Below are 21932 nucleotides of genomic sequence, written 5' to 3'. Positions count from 1 at the left end.
CCTTACTACTGGTGTGGGAGAGGGGGGGGGGGCTTGTACTCCCCAAGGAGCATAGGGAAGATGTGCTTTTGCACTCCATCCCATAGGTCCCATGCGGATTATTGCAGTGAGTTTCCCCGGGTGCTCCGGTTTCCTCCCACAGTCCAAGGTCTGCAGGTTAGGTGGATTGGCCATGCTAAATTTCCCCTTGTCCAAAAAGTTAGGTGGGGTTACTGGGTTACGGAGAAAGGGTCGAGGTAGGGTGTGCTTTTGGAGGGTCAGTGCAGACTTAATGGGCCGAATGGCTCCTTCTGCACTGAAACCAAAGGGAAAATAGTGGAAAATCTCAGAGTTCTGGCAGCATCTGTAGGGAGAGAAAAGAGCCAACCTTTCGAATCCAGATGACCCTTTGTCAAAGCTATAATTCAGGGAAAGTGGGAAATATTTATACTGTGGAGTGAGAATGAAAGATGATTCACAGCCACAGAAACAACGGGGAAAGAGTGCAAAAGGTGCGAAAGGCCAAACAGTAGAGAAACTAACATCAGAGGGTAAACTGTGACTGATGGAGATGTGGGGGGAGGGGAAGGGGGAGCATGCGGGAGAAAGGGTAAGGAAAGGTGGATAAGATGGGGGGGGGGGGTTAAATATATATAAAGAAAGATAAGAGAGAAAGAAATGGTAAAAGACAGTTAAAATGAAATAGGATAAAAACAAATGGGTCGAGGTGGGGTAGAGCTAATCTTTTTTTTTTAAATGTACTCTCCTTTTTCACATTTTCTCCCAAATTTACACCCAACAACAAACAATAGTTAGTAACGAATGTAATGTCAATCCCCATATCAATAACAACGATCCCATCCTCCCACCAAACCCCAGACATTAGCCCGCATGTTAACATAAACAAATGACAAAAAGGAATCAGGAATCACCCATAGTCACCATTAACACATACAGGCCCCTTCCCCCAACCTTCCCAGCCCCCAATCCTCCTAATGTTCTATGTGATCCAATTCTCGAAAGTGCAGAATGAATAACGCCCATAAATTGTAGAACCACTCCATCCTTCCCCTCAGTTCAAATTTGACCTTTTCAAGTGTCAAGAATTCCAACAGGTCCCCCCGCCATGCCAGGGCACAGGGTGGAGAGGTTGATCTCCAACCCATCAGGATCCGCCGTTGGGCGATCAATGGGGCGAAGGCTACGATATCTGCCTCTGCGCCGTTTCCAACCCCGGCTGGTCCGACACCCCGAATATGGTCTCCCGAGGCCCCGGGTCCAGTTTCACGTGCACCACTTTAGAAATTACCCTAAACACTTCTTTCCAGTAATCCTCCAGCTTTGGACAGGACCAAAACATATGAATGTGGTTTGCGGGCAACCCCCACCCCCCCCCAGCCCGCAACGTTCACACACATCTACCCCCTCAAAGAGCCGGCTCATCCTCGTCCTTGTAAAGTGCGCTGTATACACCACCTTCAGCTGTGTCAGCCCCAACCTCGCACACGAGGTGGAGGCGTTCATCCTCCGGAGCACCTCACACCAGAATCCATCCTCCATACCCTCTCCCAACTCTTCCTCCCACTTTGCCTTGATCCCTTCTAACGGTGCCTTCTCCTCCTCCAAAATAGCCCCGTAAACCACCGATACTACCCCCTTCTCCAGTACCCCTGCTGTCAGCATCTCTTCCAGCAATGTGGAAGCCTGCTCTACTGGGAAGCTCTGTATCTCCGTTCTGGAAAAGTGTCGAACCTGCATGTATCTAAACATTTCCCCCTGCTCCAGCCCAGACTTCGCTCCCACCTCCTTCAATCCCACTAAATTACCCCCAAGAAATAAATCTTTTCGTATCCTAATTCCTTTCTCCTCCCATCTCTGAAAATTTTGTTTCCACTTCCCTGGCTCAAATCTATGGTTTCCCCGAATCAGCATTTCCGTTGACCGTGCCCTCCAACCCAAACTGCTGTCGAAACTGCCTCCAAATTCTCAACAAAGCTATTACTACCGGACTCCCTGAGTATCTCCCCGGGGCTGTCAGGAGCGGCGCTGTCGCTAGTGCTTTCAATCCCGACCCCCTACCCAAACTCTCCTTCATTCTGACCCATTGGGGGTCAACCCCTCTGACCCAGCTCCGCACCTTCTCCACATTTGCCGCCCAGTAATAATACATCAGGTTCGGAAGACCCAAACCCCCTGCCTGCCTTCCTCTCTATAGCAGCACCTTTCTAATTCTGGCCACCTTCCCTTCCTGTATGAATGTGGTAATCATTCCTTCAATCTCTTTAAAAAATGCCTTTGGCAGGAAAATCAGCAGGCATTGAAAAATAAACAGGAATCGCGGCAACACATTCATTTTAACCACCTGTACCCGACCCGCCAGTGACAGAGGGAGACCATCCCACCTTGCCAGATCAGCTTTCACCCTCCACACCAAATGTTGTATCTACGGAGCCCCCCCCCCCCCCCCCCCCCCCCCCCCCCACAATCTCGAGCAACCTGCACCCCAAGGTATCTAAAGTGAGTCCCTGCCTTACGGAATGGCACACCCCCCCCCCCCCACCCCCCCACCCTGCCCCCATCCTTGGTCGAGGCACCACAAAATAGTCACTCTTGTCTAGATTTAATTTGTACCCTGAGAAAGACCCAAACACCCAAAGCAGCTCCAGTATTCCCCCTATTGACAAACTTGGTTCCGACATGTATAATAACAAGTCATTGGCATATAAGGACACCCTATGCTCTACCCCCCCCCACTCCTCCCGTACTATCCCTTTCCATACCCCCAAACATCTTAATGCGATGGCCAATGGCATAATTGCAATTGCAAACAGCAGGGGGGGGGGGACATAGGATACCCCTGCCTAGTCCCACGGTGGAGAGGAAAGTATTCTGAGCTGATGTTATTTGTGCGGACCCTCGCCCTCAGCTCCTTATATAGTAGCTTTACCCAGTCCACAATTCTGGGTCCATTTCCAAACCGCTCTAGGACTGCCATCAAGTACCCCCATTCTACCCGGCCAAACACTTTCTCGGCATCCAATGCCACAACCACCTCTGTTTCCTTCCCCTCCGCCAGTTCCATAACCACGTTCAATACCCTCCTAATGTTTGAAAAGAGCTGCCTCCCTCTCACAAACCCCGTCTGATCCTCACCTATCACCTTCGGGAGGGACTCCTCCAGCCTACCCGCCAATACCTTCGCCAATATCTTTGCGTCCATGTTTAAAAGTGATATGGGCCTACGACACACTCGGTCAGATCCTTATCTTTCTTAAGTAAAGGGAAATCGATGCCTGCCCCAAAGTTTGTGGTAACACCCCCTTCCCTCTCGTCTCCTCAAACATCCCCACCATCAGCGGTACCAGCTTATCCTTGAATTTTTTATAATATTCCACCGGAAACTCATCCGGCCCTGCCACCTTCCCCGACTGCATCCTTCCAATCGCATCTTTTATCTCCTGCTCCACTATCACCCTCACTGTCCCCCTCCCCTAACCTCGGGTACTCCAACCCATCTAGAAATTCCTGCATTTCCCAGGTGGCTCTGACCAGTACAACCTCTCATAGAATTCCTTATAAATCTGATCTGGAGCTACCACCAACTTCCCTGCCGTGTCGCGCACCTGGATAATTTCCCTTTCCACAGCCTCCCTACGGAGCTGACCCGCCAACATATGGCCCACCTTCTCTCCATGCTCGTTAACTGCCCCCCTTGCTCGCCTCAATTGGCATACCGCCTTCCTGGTAGATAGTCGGTCAAAGCTCGCCTGGAGTTCCTTCCTCTTTTCCAACTGCGCTGGGTCCTTATCTTCTGCATACCTCCTGTTTGCCTCCAGCACCTCATCAATTACCCTCTGATGTTCCAACCTCGCCTCTTTGTGGGGGGTAGAGCTAATCATCTGAAGTTGTTGAATTCAATGTTTTAAAAAAAATAATATTTTAATTAAAGTTTTGCAAAATTTTTCATAATTAATAGTAATAATCCTAACACAGCAAATTATTGAACATTAACATAGTGCAGAATATACAATAGCAATTAACTAGACGTTACCCCACGCGCCTCAGTCTTCCCACACCCTCCCAACGGAGCACTCACCCCCCCCCCCCCTCCACCCCGTATGGATCGCTCCTGTTGCTGACGGTTTAATTGTCCCCGAGAAGTCAACGGACGGTATTATGCCCCCGCTCAACAGCAGCAGCTCTGTACACTTGGCAAAGTTATTTACGCACATAAGTACGTTATGTACTTGTATCTGTTCGTGGTGTTGGCCCTTGCTTCTCCCGGACGGGGTTCGCTGCCGTTGTCATCTCGTGCGCACTTCCGCTTCTGCGGCCCTCCCATCTGCCCCGTTTTTTCTGTTCCTGTGGATGCCAAGTTTGTTAACCTTTCCCTGCCTCCCCCCTCCCTGGCTCTCCTCTATTGTTCCCTGTCTCTTCCCTCTACTCTCCCCGCTTCTGCCCCCCCCCTGTGGTTTGCCTTTCTTTCCTCTTAGATTTAGTTGTTCCCCCCCCCCCCCCCCCCTCCCCTCCTCCCCCTCCCAGTCTATCTCTCCCTCTCATGCTTTGGCTGCTTTCCCCTGGTTCCTGGCTACCTGGCTATTCTTCTGCTTGTTTGTTGGCCACAAACAGGTCCCGGAACAATTGCATGAATGGCTCCCACGTTCTGTGGAAGCCGTCGTCTGACTCTCGGATGGCGAATTTGATTTTCTCCATTTGGAGAGATTCCGAGAGGTCAGACAGCCAGTCTGCAGCTTTGGGTGGTGCTGCTGACCGCCAGCCGAACAGGATTCGACGGCGGGCGATCAGGGAGGCAAAGGCAAGGGCGTCCGCCCTCCTCCCCAGGAATAGATCTGGCTGGTCTGAAACTCCGAAGCCCGCCACTTTCGGGCATGGCCCCACCCTTACCCCCACCACTTTGGACATTGCCTCAAAGAAGGCTGGCCAGTACTCCACGAGTCTGGGGCAAGACCAGAACATGTGGGCGTGGTTGGCCGGGCCTCCTTGGCACCGTTCACATCTGTCCTCCACCTCCAGGAAGAGCCTACTCATACGAGTTCTTATTAAGTGGACTCTATGTACCACTTTTAGTTGCGTCAGGCTGAGCCTTGCTCACGTGGAGGTGGAGTTGACCCTATGCAGTGCTTCGCTCCAGAGTCCCCACCCTATTTCGATCCCCAGGTCCTCCTCCCACTTCATTCTTGTTGCGTCCAGTACGGTGTCGGCCCCTTCTACCAGTCGGTCATACATGTTGCTACAGTTCCCTTTATCTAGGATACTTGCGTCCAGTAACTCTTCCAGTAGTGTCTGTCGTGGTGGTTGTGGGTACGTCCTTGTCTCCTTTCGTAGGAAGTTTTTTAGTTGCAGGTACCTTAGCTCGTTCCCTCTGGCTAGCTGGAATTTCTCTGTCAGTTTGCCCAGTGTTGTGATCCTGCCGTCCGTGTATAGGTCCCTGACTGTCAGCGTCCCTCTGTCCTGTCCCCACCTTTTGAAGGTGGCATCAGTCAGCGCTGGCGTGAACCTATGGTTGTTGCAGATTGAATTCAATGTTGACACCGGAAGGTTGTAGTGTGCCTAACCGGAAGACGAGATGTTGTTCCTCGTTTGCGTTGAGCTTCACTGGAACATTGCAGCAGGCCAAGGACGGACATGTGGGCATGGGAGCAGGGTCTTGTGTTAAAATGGCAAGCAGCGGGAAGATCAGGGTATTGAATGCGCACAGACCGAAGGTGCTGAGCAAAGCGATCACCCAGTCTGCGTTTGGTCTCTCCAATATAGAGGAGACCACATTGGGATTCCAACATCTGCAGTAATTTGCTTTTATCCTTCTGCACTGAAGTGATTCCATTCTATGACTCTAACCAACCATGCCCGCAGTAACTCTGTTTTCCTGCTCCCTCATCACTTCTGTAACATCCTTATTTCTACTTTTGTCAATACTTCACTTGCTGTCTTTTCTAGAAAGTAGCCACCTTTTTTAAACCTGTATTGCTTTTTGGACTCTTATCTCTGCATTTAAAAACCCATTAATCCATTCCAGCACTCTGCATTTCTAATGCCGTCACATCTCCCATCCTACTGATTCTAATGAGCTGCATGTTCTGATGGTATCCTTCCAGTAACCCTCAGCATATGAACCCCAAACATGCCCATCTCCTGTGCTATTATCAGCTTTGCTGATTCCCAGTCATCATCTGGGAAATTTCCTCACACCCATCATATTCCTTAAAAAGCTGATCATTCTTGTCCTCCCAAACTCTGGCCAATAACATTTACAGCTGGACTTTCGGACGGAAGTTACCCCATTTGCACAAAATTCCGATTAAACTTCATGGACATTCAAGGCCATACCGCTGCTGGACTTCCTGTTTATATTCTGTGCATCTTAAACCCTGCTTGTGTCACCTTAGTGATTTATTTTGCTATTAAATTTCCAAGGCATCTGATCGTGTTATGAGTGTCCCTTTAAGAAAGATTTGGTCTTCCACGTGACTTGTAGCACAGCTTCAGTGATGTCATTTGTGGGTGGAGCTGGGCTGTGGCTGTCGGGTGAGAGTGGGTTTAGGTTTTTGGGTTTCAGTTTCCAGTTATCACTTTGGACTGCAAAAGAGAAGCAGTGTTTCCCTGTTTTCATTTTAAAGCTGTTCCAGGGAACTGAAAGCACATTGGGTATGGCAAACTGCCTTGGCAACTTTAAAGATAGAGTTGCTTTCCGGAAGGAGTTTTGAATCTGCTGGTTGAAGGCTGGATCAGAATCTCAGGGAAAGGACCAGTCCCATTCAAGTGAGATTACAGTGTGCTGGGCCACGCCCTTGAAAGGGGTTTTGGTTTATTGGATTTTGTATTGAATTGGAACAGTTACTAAGGGAGATTCATTAAGGGTTATAAAAATAGATTACTGTAACTGCTTTGTTTTCTTTATGATTGTAATTGATAACAAATTCTTGCTGTGTTTTATATATGCCTTCTTATAATAAACTTTGTTTTGATAAAAGCACCCAGGATGAATCACACCTTCAGTGAAGGCTTTTGTGCTCATCCTAGCCAAATTCTTTTTTTTTTCTTTTTTAAAATTTAGAGTACCCAATTCACTTTTTCCAATTAAGGGACAATTTAGCGTGTTCAATCCACCGACCCTGCACATTTTTGGGTTGTGGGGGTGAAACCCACGCAAACATGGAGAGAATGTGCAAACTCCACATGGACAGTGACCCAGGGCCGGGATTGAACCTTGGACCTCAGCGCCGTGAGACTGCAGTGCTATCACTGCGCCACCGTGCTGCCCTCCATTAGCCAAATTCAACATAAAAGTTATAGGTCAGATGAACTTCATAATACACTTTGGAGTTTCTAAGCCCTGGCCCATAACAACAGACACTGTCATGCTAGTCATAACCAGGTTAACATCATGGTAATATTGTTATTGATAATGCACTCCTTAACTTTTTATTCACTATTCCCTATCAGCTTATTCCACACCTCTGTTCTCACGCCTTGTCTGATCCATTTTTATACGGATGAGGTCTTTCCTGCATCACCCAAACTTACCCAAGTCTTATTTTGCCGATTATATTTTGTTTGCGTTCCTCTGAAGTTAATAAGGTCCAGAATGTAATTGGATGGCCAAAGACCAAGGACACGTCCTGCACAGAATCATAGAATTGTTACAGTGTAGACAGAGGCCATTCAGCCCATCATGTCTGCACCAGCTCTCTAAGTGAGCACATTCATCAGTGTCATCCTCGTGACTTCTCCCCATAGTCCTGAACCTACTTTGGTTTCAGATACCAGCCGGATTCCTTTTTGAGTGCTTCGATCAGAGACTGCCTCCACCACACACTCTCAGGCACTGCATACCAGACCTTAGCCATTTGCTGTCCGAGAAGGCTTTCACCCATAATCGCCTCTGCTGCTCATTCCAGTTAGTTTAAATGTTCCCCCCCCCCCCCCCCCCCCCCCCACACACACAATGATCCTTTCATGAATGGGAACAGTTTCTCCCTATCCATCGACTTTGCCTGCTGGCATTCCAGGTCCCAGTGTCTTCTCTATGCTCAAGTGACGCTCCCGTGAATTATTCACTGCTGATGTTGTCTCCAAGAACTTGGTTTCCTCTTTCGTGCCCAAAGCATTTTTTTCAAAAATGAACGTGGGAAGATTAGCCCCTGAGCTTTTTCTGCCATTTATGACTGATCTGACCGAACTTTATAGGCCAGCCATTGCTACAAAATCTCTGAATAGCTTTGGTGGAAAAAAAATCCAACAATCTCAGATTTAAAACAATAGCAATTGATCTGGAATCACTTTGCCCTTTGTGGAAGCAAGTTCCAGATTTATGCTGAGCTCTGTGTGTTACTGTTTCTTCATTTAACTCTGGAAATGCCTAGGTCTAACTTACTGGCTGTCCCCGCCCCAGCCCCATACCCCCCAATTGTGGAGATTGGTTTCTCTATCTATGATATCAGCTTCCCCCACGTATGCTGAAAACCTGGATTAAACATCCCTTAGCCTTCTAAATTTAACTGAACCCATCCTTATCTTAAAAAGGGGGGCTGAATTGATAGGTTGAGGAGGAAGATTGCGCATTATAGAGTTATCAACAATGGAGGATTATTGAGATGTTAATAAAACTGAGTGATATAAATATATTAATAACATAGCAGGGTTATAGTGTTACAAGTGCCACAGAGGGTTAAAGAGGTATTACCAACAATTAGGATTATTAATCACACAGGATTACAGAGATGTGAATACTGGAGAATACAAAGATATTAAGGGTTTCGTGATATACACAGGGCTATAGTGATATTAATAAGACTGGGGGATAGATATATGAAGGACATAGCAGGTTATAGTGATATATGGTAACATTGGGTTAAAAAGGTATTAAACATTACAGAGATATAGATGACTGTGCTGGATTATTTTGCCTGAGACAATGTGGGGAAGGAATTTAGAATTTATTCCTTGGCACTTGTGGCTCAAAGCTTCACACAGCAGGAACACATTGTTGAGAATTGTGTCAGCAGGGCCTGTGTGAAGTGGGTTTGATTAATCGCCAGTGTCGTTGCTAATGGGAGCAAGTTTTAGGTCTAAGGTACCTATATATGGGCCAGGACTAACTGGCCACTAAGATGTGGGTCCACAGGGAACTGAACTGAGACTGGATGCCCAGGACGATGTGGCTCACCCAGGACGATGTGGTTAGCTGGCCGAGGAGCACTCAAGCCATCATCCTGGGCTACATTTGATTTCCAGTACCAGAGCGAAGCAGCAATGATCCTAATCCATTGTGCCACCCAGGATCTTGGCTGAACTGCTACCTTAGTGTCGCGTGTTTGTATACGGACTCATGTGGCAGCAGCAAAAGTCTAATGATGACCATGAAATCATTGTTGATTATCGCAAAAACCCATTTGGTTCACCAATGTCCTTTTAGGGAAGTAAATCTGTCAACCTTACCTGGTTTGGCCTACATGTGACTCCAGATTTACAGCAATGTGATTGACTCTTAAATGCCCTCAGAGATGGGCAATAAATGCTGGCCCAGCCAGCGATGCCCACATCCCATGAACCAATTTTTAAAAAAGCTTCCCAGTATCTATAGTTTTTTGAAGAATAAAGGGATTAAGGGTTATGGTGTTCGGGCCGGAAAGTGGAGCTGAGTCCACAAAAGATCAGCCATGATCTAATTGAATGGCGGAGCAGGCTCGAGGGGCCAGATGGCCTACTCCTGCTCCTAGTTCTTATGTTCTTATGTTCTTATCTCATTCGAAAGGACGAAACTTCACCTGCAAACCCACTAGGTGTTGGCAGATGTTCAACTATGGAAGGCGTCACAGCCAAGCCGGATGTTTTTTGGTTGAGACATTAAACCGAAGCCCTGTCTGCCACCTCGGATGGGTGTGAAAGATCCCATGGCACTATCTTGAAGAAGTGAGTTAACCCCAGAGTCCCTCAGTCAGATGGTCTGGTTGTTGTCTGTGTGTGTGTGTGTAGGAGCTGGCTGTGTGCAAATTGGCTGCTGCATTTTCCTGCATGACAACAGTGACTACAGTTCAAAAAGCACCCGAGTTGGGACATCCTGAGATCATGAAGGGTGCCCCGTAAATAAATGTCAGTCTTAACTTTCTTCCACGCTCTTCTTCTCCTCACTTACTTACTGCCCAGTTTGCTTACACTTGCCAGCAGGGGTCACTGGTTAGTGCTCAGGACTGAGGAAGCTGCCTGATTCCCACTCCCCACCTTCTGGGAGGTGGCAGGACGTAGAGGTCAATTAAATACCGAGTGATCGTCTTTACACAACACGCACAATATTTGAAAAAAAAATATGCTTGAGGGAGTATTTCTCCTTCTTCTTTGTGAGGAAAATGTCACCCTTCCACATTGCTGCACAAAAAGGCTGCACAATTTAACCCTTTCCTCGACGTGACCTGTTCCCGCCCCCCCCCCCCCCCCCCCATATCCCCAGCTTTGGTGTCTCTGTAGCGGGCTGGGAGCAGGGGCGCTTTAACCAGACTCCAGCTTCCGCCTTTGTTTGACATTCATTTCCTGTCCCAGCTGCTTCCCCCCAATGAATAATCCATAAACCCGGCTGGCACAGACACAGCAGACAGCTGGAGGAGGAGGAGGAGGAGGAGGAGGCAGCTCTGTCCCCTCCCTCTCCTAGATCACTTTCCCCCTTTGTTCATTTATCCACCAGCAGAGGTGGCAGTCAATCGCAGCCCCTGCAGTGTATTGCCAGCCTCCTGCTCCCCCAGCATACTGGCAACACCCGCAGCTCCAGTCCCTTCTGCTGTTTAGGATTTATTTATTTATTTTTAAAAGGGGCACGTTCTGCATCCCCGGGAGCGGTCCAAGGTCTCGTTAGGCTTGCGGCTGCTTTGTGTGAAAATGCTGGTTTATTTATTTATTTATTTACAGAAGCCTTCATTGGACAGTTCCCCCCACCACCACCCCACCCCGGACCCCCGACCCTGAATGATTGGCAAACGTGCAGCTTTCCCAATTCCTCCAGTCCCCAGTGGATTGGGGGGACGGGGTGTGTGTGTCTGGGCAGCTCCATGTGAGCGGGGTGCTGTCAGATTCTCTCTCTGTGTCTGTCTGCATCCTACCGAAGCCAACCCCAGTGGGGAGAGGCAGGAGAGCTGCCTGGAGAGCAGGACTTCAGCCAGAGCATTGCCAATCCTCTGTGAAGCAGGGAAGCTGGACAGGAGGCGAGACCACAGTAAGGATGCTGCTGAAACCACAGTGCTGATAGATAATGGCAGGGGCTGCTCAGTAAGGGATTGGGGTGGGCTGGTGTCGCCTTGTGCTGTTCAGACGGTCGGCTTGGTTAAGGCTTGTGATGCAATTTTTACCCCCTCCACCCACACACACCCTATTTTTCTTTATCTTTCAGATTAGCCAGTGGGTGTTGGAAGGATGGGAGGAACGGTTAACCGGAGAGATGTGTGAGGTGCTGGCCCTGCACTAATCCCCTGCCCTCCCAGAGAAAGAGTATTATTGTCTGCCACACAGAGAGCCAGGCGTGAAGAGAATGAGCTTACTGAAACCGAGTGGGCTCAAAGCCCCAGGCCGGGTCAACAAGCATTCCAGTCCCATGGGCCGAGGCTCTGCAGCTACAGCCGGCCCCAAAGAAGGTAAGGGAATACAGACTTGGGAGCATCATCTTTTTTTTTTGTTTTTGAGGACCTGTCCTCCTGTTGGGGAATCAGTCTGTCTCAGCAGCCCCATTGTTCATATTGACACAGTGATTGCGTTTCCTTTGGTCAGATACAGAGCCGGGTGATCACATCCTCCACACACCTCCTTTTGTTTTGCTGCTGACACCTGTCTAAGGGGATGACATCAGGGTCTGGCAGCTCTGCAAAATGCACAACTCGCGTGGAGAGCTATTGTGCCAGGCCAAGCCAAACACTACTGGAATTGCACCCATCACCAGTGTATTCCCAAGCTGCAGTTACCATTAATTCACCTGCCCCAGCATAACCTTAATGTGGCTCAGTGTCAAATGGTGGGAACGTCCCTGTGCAAAGGGGCTATATCAATGCAAGTTGGAGTTATTATTAACTGAATAGTTTGGCGGTTTTCAACTTAAAGGCTCGAGAGGGTTGGGAGCGCGATCTGTCAATATCCCAATCAAATTTGTTTTTGAAGTTTCTTCTTGAAAATGGAGTCTGCGTCAGGGGTAACTGTGATGCAGAATGATGCGGTCGAGGCAGGGAAAGTTATCTTTTGTGAGACTCTCAAGGACCAGTCAATGCTCCATTGCTTCCCAAATCTCTGCACCTCATTTGTGAAACTCCAATTAGAATAATAATCTTTTATTGTCACAAATATGAAGTTACTGTGAAAAGCCCCTAGTTGCCACATTCCGGCGCCTGTTCGGGTAAGCTGGTATGGGAATTGAACTCGCGCTGCTGGCCTTGTTCTGCATCACAAACCAGCTGCCTAGCCCATGAGCTAAACCGGCCCAATCTCGACCCCAAAATAGAAACGGGTGACATCTTATGTGACTGTGACCAAGGTAAATGGTTTGTCCATGTCCTTTTCAACCTGTCAACTGTCTTTGACACTGTTGAATGAACCATCCTCCTCTAATCCCTCTCCGCTGTCACCCAGCAGTTGTTGGACTCCAGCGTGATCTAGCATCCGCAGCTGGACAATCACCTACAGCAGCCTGTGGTAGATGGCAATGTAGAACACGGAACACAAACAGATCAACCATAATCTTGTTGAAGTGCTGAGCAGGCTCGAGGGGCTGAGTGGCCTACTTTTGCTCCCAGTTTGTATGTTCCCCACAACTTCTGGAATTCCCGAAATATCTCTCCTTCACCACCCCCTCCCCCCACCTCTCATTTTTCATCTGTGTGCTGCCTCTTGGCGACACCATTCAAAAAAATACAGCATCAGTTTCCACATGTACATCGGTGACACCCCAGCTCCCCCCGATTCCTCCACTGTTACCAAATCACCAGACTGCTTATCCTACATCCCATACAGGATCTTGGGCAGAATCACCCACCGTGCTCCAAACCCTCCCCGAGCTACCAATGCCATCCCTTCTCCCCGGTAACTGTCCCAGGCTGAACCAAGCTCTTCACTAAACAGATTCCTGGAATGAAGGAGTTGGCTTATGAGGAAATGTTGGGCAGATTGGGCCTATTTTCATTGGCGATTAGAGGAATGAGGGGTGAACGTATTTAAACATGCAAGACTCTGGAGGTGTGGGGGGGGGGGGGGGGGCTAGACATGGTAGAAGCTGAAAGGATGTTTCCCCTCATAGGGGAATCTAGAATTGGGGGGCACAGTTTCAAAATAGGGGGTCTCCCAGGGCGGCACGGTGGCACAGTGATTAGCACTGCTGCCTCACAGCACCAGGAAAACCGTGTTCAATTCCGGCCTCGGGTAGCTGTATGGAATTTGCACGTTCTTCCCGTGTCTGCGTGGGTTTCCTCTGCGTGCTCCGGTTTCCTTCCACAGGCCAAAGATTTGCAGGTTAGGTGGATTGGCCATGCTAAATTGCTTCAGTGTCCAAAGATGTGCAGGTTAGGTGGGGTTATATGGGGATAGGGCAGATAGTGGGCCTAGGTCGGGTGCTTGTTTGGAGGGTGGGGGATGACTCAATGGGCCAAATGGTCTCCTTTGGTACTTTCGGGATCCTATGATTAAGATGGAGTTGAGGAGGGAGTTTTTCCTCTGAAGATTGTTGGTCCTTGGAATTCTCTTCCACAGAGATTGGGTCATAGAAAATATTCAAGCCTGAGTTGATAGGTCTTTAGTTGACGAGGGAGTCGATGGTTATGATGGAGAGGCAGGAAAATGGAGTGAAGGTTACAATCAGATCGACCATGATCTTATTGAATGGCAGTACAGATTCAATGGACCGAATGGCCTACTCCAGCCCTTATTACCTGTGCTCTTAGCCAGCCCTACAGATGCTCCCTCAGCTGTCGCCATTTCCGAGATTAGAAGCATGGCAGAATGGGGAAATGAAAGATGCCCGCCAATATAGTATGAGCAGTTTTGTCAACAGAAGGGCCCTCACCTATGGAACATAATCCCATACCTGCCTCTTGTTGTCGAAATTAGAATCAGCTGAGCAATGTTCCCTTTGTCTTCAAGGTTGTTCTTGGGAGCTATCCTTCCTTGTCATCTTCATTGTGTTTAACATGGTCAGGCATTCCATCTTCCTCCACAGCAACCTGTAGGTGCTGCTCCTCCATGGCACAGCCCTCTTCTAGTACCATTCCTCCTTGCCCCAAGGTGGTCAGTTTGCCTTCTCTGCTGCTTTATCCTCCCAATCTCCACAGTTACCTTCATTCTGCTCCAAGGCATCATATCTGTTAACATCATCTAAGGATTAATTTCCTTATGGACACTGTTGCTCTACCCATTAGACTACATTCCTGATTTCACTATGGTCTGACTGATAATTTCTGGATGATTAGGAACTTTTGATGATCACCAACACTAAAGATATTATGTGTAGTGTCTTGTGCTGAGCTTTGAAGCCTCAGTCCTATATATTTTGGGGTATTTGTCCATTTGTGGGATGTGGGCATTGCTGACGAGGTCGGAATTTATTACCCATCCTTGTGGGCAGCACGGTAGCATAGTGGTTAGCACAATTGCTTCACAGCTCCAGGGTCCCAGGTTCGATTCCCAGCTTGGGTCGCTATCTGTGCGGAGTCTGCACGTTCTCCCTGTGTGTGCGTGTGTTTCCTCCGGGTGCTCCGGTTTCCTCCCACAGTCCAAAGATGTGCAGGTTAGGTGGATTGGCCATGCTAAATTGCCCTTAGTGTCCAAAATTGCCCCTAGTGTTGGGTGGGGTTACTGGGTTATGGGGATAGGGTCGAGGTGTGGGGTTGCGTTGGGTGCTCTTTTAAAAAAAAAAAGAGCCGGTGCAGACTTGATGGGCTGAATGGCCTCCTTCTGCATTGTAAATTCTATTAACTGCCCTTGAGAAGGTGGTGGTGAGCGGACATCTGGAACCGCTGCAGTCCATGTGGTGTAGGTAGACCCAAAGTGCTGTTGGGGAAGGAGCTCCAGTGACAGTGAAGGATGCTGATATATGTCCAAGTCAGGATGATGAGTTGTTTGGAGGGGAACTCCAGGTGGTGGTGTTCCCATGTGTCTGCTGCTCTTGTCCTTCTCGGTGGTAAGGTCACGGGTTTGTAAGGTGCTGTCATAGGAGCTTTTACAAGTTTCTGCAGTGCATCTTGTATATGGCACGTACCATCGTCATGGTTCACTGGTGGTGGAGTGTATGAAGGTTGAAGGTCATGAAAGGAGTACCAATCAAGCGGCTGCTTTGTCCTCGATGGTGTTGAGCTTCTTGTGTGCTGTTGGAGCTGCACTCAATCAGGCAAGTGGGAAGTATTCCATCACACTCCTAACTGGTGCCTTGTAGATGGTGGACAAGCTTTGGGAAGTCAGGAGGTGATTTACTCACTGCAGAATTCCCAGTATTTGACCCACTCTTTCCGCCACAGTATTTATGTGGCTCGTCCAGTTCAGTTTCTGGTCAATGGTGACCCCCTAAGATGCAGATGATGAGGGACTCAGGAATGGTTTTTGAATATCATGGGGAGATGATTAGTTTCTCTCTCTTGCTGGAGATGGCCATTATCTTGCTCCCCTGTGGTGAAAATGTTGCTCACTAGATATCTACCCAAGTCTGGATCACCTGAGTTGTTTATCTCTATCTCAGGAATATCACCTGTCCACCCTCAGACCCACACTCATCTCCTGAAGACTTGTTTTCTTTCCCCCAATTGGTACGACACTTTAGGCTCGTGGGTGCTTTTATAATTCTTATAGAAACACCCAAAGTCTTTGGCCCTTGGCTGCCCAATAATCACAGTCACTAGGTTTGTAAATGTAAGCGCGATTACTGTCTATTTATAACAAGAACTGTAATGAGACATACAACTGGTTAACTAAAAGCTAATTCTTAATCGCCACTTTAACCTACCCTCACCTTCTACACACATACACAAGACAGACAAACACAGAGGAATGGAAAGGGGTAAAAATCATAAGTAAAAGTAAGAAAGAGTTTTTATTTCAGTTGTTGGTTTTCAGCGCACTTTTCTTCACAGCAAGTTTGTAGATTAAAGTCTATGGTTTATACCTGGGGATGGTCCTCTCTGTAGATTCAGTCAGTCATTCAGGTTCTCTGTGGTTGTGAAAATGCAGTACCCACCTGCTTTCTGGAGAGATAGATAGTCGGTTCACATCTGCCTTTCTGGAGAGAGTTAGCTGGTTCTGGACTTTGTTTGCAAAGCCTGTAATAGTTTTCCTGGAAATAGATTCATTCAGACTCTATGCCAGTTCAGAAACAAAGCCTTTTCTGGAGAAAAAATGGAGTGGCTCTTGTCTTTTTGCTGCCAGGAGTCAAATTAAATTTTTGGACTCTGAAAAGCATCCCTGCAGGATAAGAGCCAATCGCCACCTGTGATGAAAAGGCACAGCCTTTTGGGCAAATTCAATCTAAACGAGTCATAATCCATCTCTTTCACTGATTCTGACCAGTCTGCAACTCCGGTTTATACCAGCACAACCTTCTGGATTCTTCTGCTTGCCTTAAAGACACATGTTCATTAATCATCCATGGATCCAAAATGTAACGGCAAAAATAAAAGAAAGGGGAAATCAGGGAATAAATAGGAGAGACCCTTACTCCATGCTGTCCCGACCGGCCTTCCCAGGCCAGCTGATTAAAACCCCCTCAATCTGAAGCCAAATCTATTCCACTACAATCCCCGCTCACCCCTTGCCATCCACTCCCAGCAACTACCACCTGGCTGGAGTATACACTCTAAAATGTTTCTGTTGGCCAGCAAAGCTCCTTATTTCTCTATCCCATTCCTGTGGCCTTCTCCAATCGTACATCTCCATTCTTGATCTCTGCTCTTCTACATGTTTAACTTGATCCACTGCCTTCAAACAAAAAAAAAACATAATTTGTATCTGGGTGTCGGCCATGGCTCAATGATAGCACTGTAGCTTCGGAGTCAGAAAGCTGTGGGTTCAAGTCGCACTCGGGGACCTGAGCACAAAGTCCAGTGATGTCAAAGTGCTGGACTGTCAAGGCCCTTAATTTCACATGAGAGGTTAGACTGATGCCCTGTCTATTCTCTCAAGCCAGTGCAAAGACTCATACTGCCGTTATTCAAAGAGGTTGTGCAGGGTACCCTGACCAATATTTATGCCACAACCAACATTAGTAAAACAGATTATGAAGACATTTCTGCTGGTGGGAACTTCACTGTGCGTTAATTGGTTGCCAGGTTTCGTACAAGAGCAAATGCACTTCCAAAAAATACACCTAATTGGCTGTAAGGTGCTTTGGGATGGCTTGAGCATAAAAATGTAATATAAATATACATCTTTCTTTATCATTCAAGTTTAATGTGTGTCTAAAGGTGATAACCATCTGATAATAGGAGAAAACTGTGTTCATTAAAACCTTCAATAGCCTGATGGAGAGAAAGTCCTTCAAGTGCTTTTTTCATAAAGGGGATAATGTGTGAGAAACAAATGAAACAGTGGTCCCAATCGCTAAGATGTTTCTGGTCAGGAGGCAGTGGCATTCTAGTCTTCTCCTGAAATGTCACTGTTCGTGCCTGTGAATATCGACACAGTCCAGAGTTGTGTTGTGTGTACATGATGGCGCTCTCAACCAGTCAGAGCAAACCAGAGGCCCCCTTGTATATAAGAGTAAAATTCAGTACACATCTAAATCTACTGTGTGGTGCGTGCCGCCCCAGAAGATAATATATTGCAGTACTAAGTAATCGTTTCATTTCTTTGGTGTTTGGTGATGTTGTGAGGTTGATTGGTTGCTGAGATGTGCAGGCATTTGCAATGTTGTCCAGCAACAAACTACTGACTTGGTGAAGTTTCATTCGAGAGGGTTTACATGAATTGTAGAGCCTTTTGCTGCTCGTTACGGGGCTTTGCATGTCAAAGTCCCCAATTATTCTACCTTCCCTTCTACAAGGCAGTGATGCTAATGTTACTTAGCTGTCCATCACCTAGTAGAATCTATTGATATACTGATGGGATTTGATGAAGGAGGGCGAGAGAAGGACCGTGGAGCAGAAATGACCAGTTGGACCAATTGGCTTGTTGTAAATCCTGTGTGCCAACATGCCATTTGACCATCGATCACAACCTGGGCTTCTTCAATCTTTGGCCTTGGCCAATTTCTACAAGGGGAAGCTTTCCAGTGAAGAAAGCCGGATAGCCATTGGACGGGGCAACTGGCTGGAGTTCCCCTTCCTCGCACGGTCCATTCAGCCCACTCACCCCCTTCCTCCACTCTGGCCAACGTTTAGTCCTGAGCAGCCACGTTCTACACAAAATGTTGCATTTACCCAGTGGGCGGATCTTTCGTAACATCCTCACCTGAGATTCCACTGAAGGAGCTGTGGGCATGGGGTAAATGTCACTCGCCAGTTGAGGGTCTCTGGTGACAGGAAAGGATTGTGGAAAGTGGTGAAAGATGCATTGTGCACGATCATTTGCACTTGACAGAAAATGGTGTGTGGCAACTTCCCAATTGTACCTAGTTTCCAAATGCACACTTCTATAACACAAACCTCTGCACTGCTGCAGGAAATCTACCCTTGGTGTTGGCATCCATTCAAACCCAGATAAGGGGCAGAATTTAACATAGTGAATTGGGTCTTCCCCGCTGGTTCGAGAGCCCCGTGTTACCTCTTTTCGGGAAGGGCTGTCAAGGTGAGTGCCAATGAGGCACTTAACTGGGCAAGGGCAGGCCTTGCCCAGGATCGAGGACCCTGAGGGCAGACGTCCAGGCCCAGTGAGAGCTGCTGGCCAATCGGAGACCTGCAGTTCTTCTTGCTCAGCAGAGCCACTCAGTGGTGGTGGGGGCTGCTGGTAATGTACCTACCCGAGGGCAAAATTGGCAAGGGACCCAGGCAACAGGTGAGTGATGATGAGAGGGTCCAACCCGCAGGGTTGGATTTCGGGAGGAGCGGGGCATGATATTGCGGGGTTGGGAGGCAGATGAGCAGCAAGGGCAAGGAGGGGCCTCTCTGAACAACCCTCCCACTGCCGAGAGGAACTCTCAAAGACTCCAACTACTTTTTGAATAACAGCCCACTCCCACCCCAGAAGCTCACGAGCAAACCAGACAGGATTTGTGTTGCGGGCTTTCTTTACCTGGTGCTGGGTGAATAACAGCAACAGCGCAGCATTGAGGCAAGTAAGAGGGTATTAATTGCCTTTTTAAGGGCCTCAAATGTGGTGGGGCAGGAAAGATGTCCACAGCCCATCTGGCCATGGACTTAATTGGGAGCAGAGATGGGAAGCCGGGGGGGGGGGGGTGGCATCTCCTCCTCCACCTCAAAAGACACCATCAGCAGGGCATTAACCACCCGCAGGCTGTATTCAGAGCAATGCTGAGAATGATACAGTCACAATTATAGTCAGTATGATAAGTCCGAGTAGATGACCATGGAGGGCATACTGACAGGGCACTGTTGCTCTGCAATTAACCCTCAGTTATCAGTGTTGTGCATGGCAGAAACTGTTGGCCAGCAACAGGGCCTGAAATGGAGACCCCAGCACCTGTAAGGAGGGGGATCGACTCCCGATTAGATTTGTATCACGTGACAATTACATAGAACATAGAACAGTACAGCACAGAACAGGCCCTTCGGCCCTCGATGTTGTGCCGAGCAATGATCACCCTACTGAAACCCACGTATCCACCCTATACCCGTTACCCAACAACCCCCCCCCCCCCCCCCCCTTTAGCACACTGAAGTTTTATATCTGGTTTTTGAAGTCTGAGATCAAACTGCATTCTTCCTTGCTTTGCACATGTGTTTGGGAAGATTTTGATTTCCAGAATAGCTTGTGGCAGAATTATCCAGGACACAATCTTGCCATTTTAGCCTCTTTGACCAGAGATTTGTGATCTTTAATTTTTCAAAATGTACTATTTCCCAAAATGTCACTGTGAATGTCACTGCCATTTATTGTCCCTCCCTGATTGCCCTTGAGAAGGTGGTGATGAGCTTCCTTCTTGAACCGCTGCAGTCCATGTGGAGTTCCAGGATCTTGATCCAGAGACAGTGAAGGAACAGTGGATATATTTCCAAATCAGGGTGGTGAGTGACTTGGAGGGGAATCCCAGATATCTACTGCCCCTTGTCCTTTCAAATGTGGTGGGTATGGGTTTGGAAGGTGCTGTCTAAGGAACTTTGGTGAGTTCCTGCAGTGAATCTTGTAGATGGTACACACGTCTGCTACAGTGCGTCGGTAGTGGTGGGAATGAATGGTGGATGGGGTGCCAATCATGGATGGGGCTGCTTTGTCCTGGACAGTGTCAAGCTGTTTAAGTGTTGTTGGAGCTGCACTCATCCAGGCAAGTGGAGATTATTCCATTACATTCCTGCCTAGTACCTTGTAGATGGTGAATGGGCTTTGGAGAGTTAGGAGATAAGTTACCCACCAACAATTCTCAGACTCTGACCTGCTCTTGTAGCTGCAATGTATGGATAGTCCAGTTCAGCAGCTGACTAATGATAGACCATAAGATGTAGTAACAACGTAATTTGGATGGCCTGTTGCAAGGTCTGGGAAGGCTTGGCTAGCAGTTTCTTCTGGGGTGCCACACTGTTAATGCCGTAAACCAAGCGGTCACGTAGCGTTTCAGACGGCTACGTGAATATTCAGACGGCGCCATATTCACAGAATTCTGCAATTTTACATAATCTCGAACAAAAACTCGGTGACGGGCTCACCCGGGGTCCTTATGGCGATATTAAACCGGTACCGGTGTACTAGAATGGAGGGGGTCGGGTCAAAAAGTTGCCCCACTAAAACCACAAGCTCATCAAAAGATTTAGTGTCTGGGGCCACTGGTTATGCAAGGCTCCGTATCACTCCGAATGTATGCACGCCACAGGTAGTTAGCAAGATGGCTTCCTGGAGGTTGTTCTCTGCGATATTGTTGGCCTGGAAAAAGTAACGCATCCTCTGTGTGTACTGATTCCAATCTTTGAGTCTGGAGTCAAACACATCCAAATGTCCGAAAAGAGGCACAATGAGAGAACATTTCCAACCAGTAACCAAGATGTAAGGAGAGCGGGCTCAGCAATGTCGATAGCTATCTGTTCCCATTCATTCCCACCACCACCGACGCACATTAGCAGCTGTGTGTACCATCTATCTGCTTTTTATCCCATCCTCATCGCCAGTTTTGCAAGGGAAATGAAGAGTCCAAACCGAGTACATTGAAACAAAAACTTACTTTATTTTACAATGACTGTTATATATAGCTCCAGTAGTTCCCTACTGGGTCTTCTCTAGTCGGTCCCTTACGGTCGACTCTATTTACACATCTAGAGATTGTTAATGGTCCCCCGCCCCCTTATCGGGGGAGTTTATATTCCGCAGAAACCACGGGGTAGTTAAACATCCCTATCCTGTAAGACCCATGCAGGTTGTAACAGTTCGTGTTGAACCCAAAGAAATGTTGACTTGTTTGCCTTCCTTGGTATGCCCTTCCCAAGCCCGCAGCGTCCAAATGTCTCCTTTCTTCTTCAAAATCTTGTCATCAATTAAGAGTTATCCAGCTCTTAAAGGTATTAGAACAAGTTAGGGCATGGTGATTTACCTGAGAGGCTGCTGTATAGAGTCAGCATTGCATCAGGGAGGAGAACCCTACTCACTTCAAGTCAACTTTACCAGTTGTTTTACTCTCCCTTCTCTGCCGCTCGTGAATCACTTGAATAATCCCATCAACATTAACCATTTCGCTCAGCATTAATAAACCTGGCCACGTCTTCTTCCCACTGACGAGAACAAATCTGCACTGCAGGTCACGGAGTCTAACTTCCTGCCTCAGAACCGCCATGATTTTCCTTTTTAAACCCTCCGCAATGGATCAGTCCGGTTAAATTCCCAGTTAT

At 47.9% G+C, this 21932-nt stretch overlaps 1 protein-coding gene across 3 annotated transcripts in view; it reads left to right on the top strand.

The window, feature by feature from the left end:
* Window positions 1–21932, top strand: part of clip2 (CAP-GLY domain containing linker protein 2) — a 197633-nt gene that overhangs the window by 983 nt on the left and 174718 nt on the right. For 2 of the 3 annotated variants that reach the window (XM_038813784.1, XM_038813782.1), the window contains exons 1-2: window positions 10562–11203; window positions 11378–11618. In XM_038813784.1, coding sequence (XP_038669712.1) covers window positions 11516–11618 — 103 coding nt within the window. In that variant the 5' untranslated portion in view covers window positions 10562–11203; window positions 11378–11515. Of the gene's footprint in view, window positions 1–10561; window positions 11204–11377; window positions 11619–21932 lie in introns of those variants that run through there. The other variant, XM_038813783.1, reaches the window with a different exon arrangement.

This window comes from Scyliorhinus canicula, chromosome 12 (assembly GCF_902713615.1).
Source record: "Scyliorhinus canicula chromosome 12, sScyCan1.1, whole genome shotgun sequence".
In the NCBI taxonomy this organism is placed as follows: Eukaryota; Metazoa; Chordata; class Chondrichthyes; order Carcharhiniformes; family Scyliorhinidae; genus Scyliorhinus; species Scyliorhinus canicula.
The sequence above is the reverse complement of the archived record's forward strand: the minus strand, read 5'-3'. Positions and strand labels throughout refer to the sequence as shown.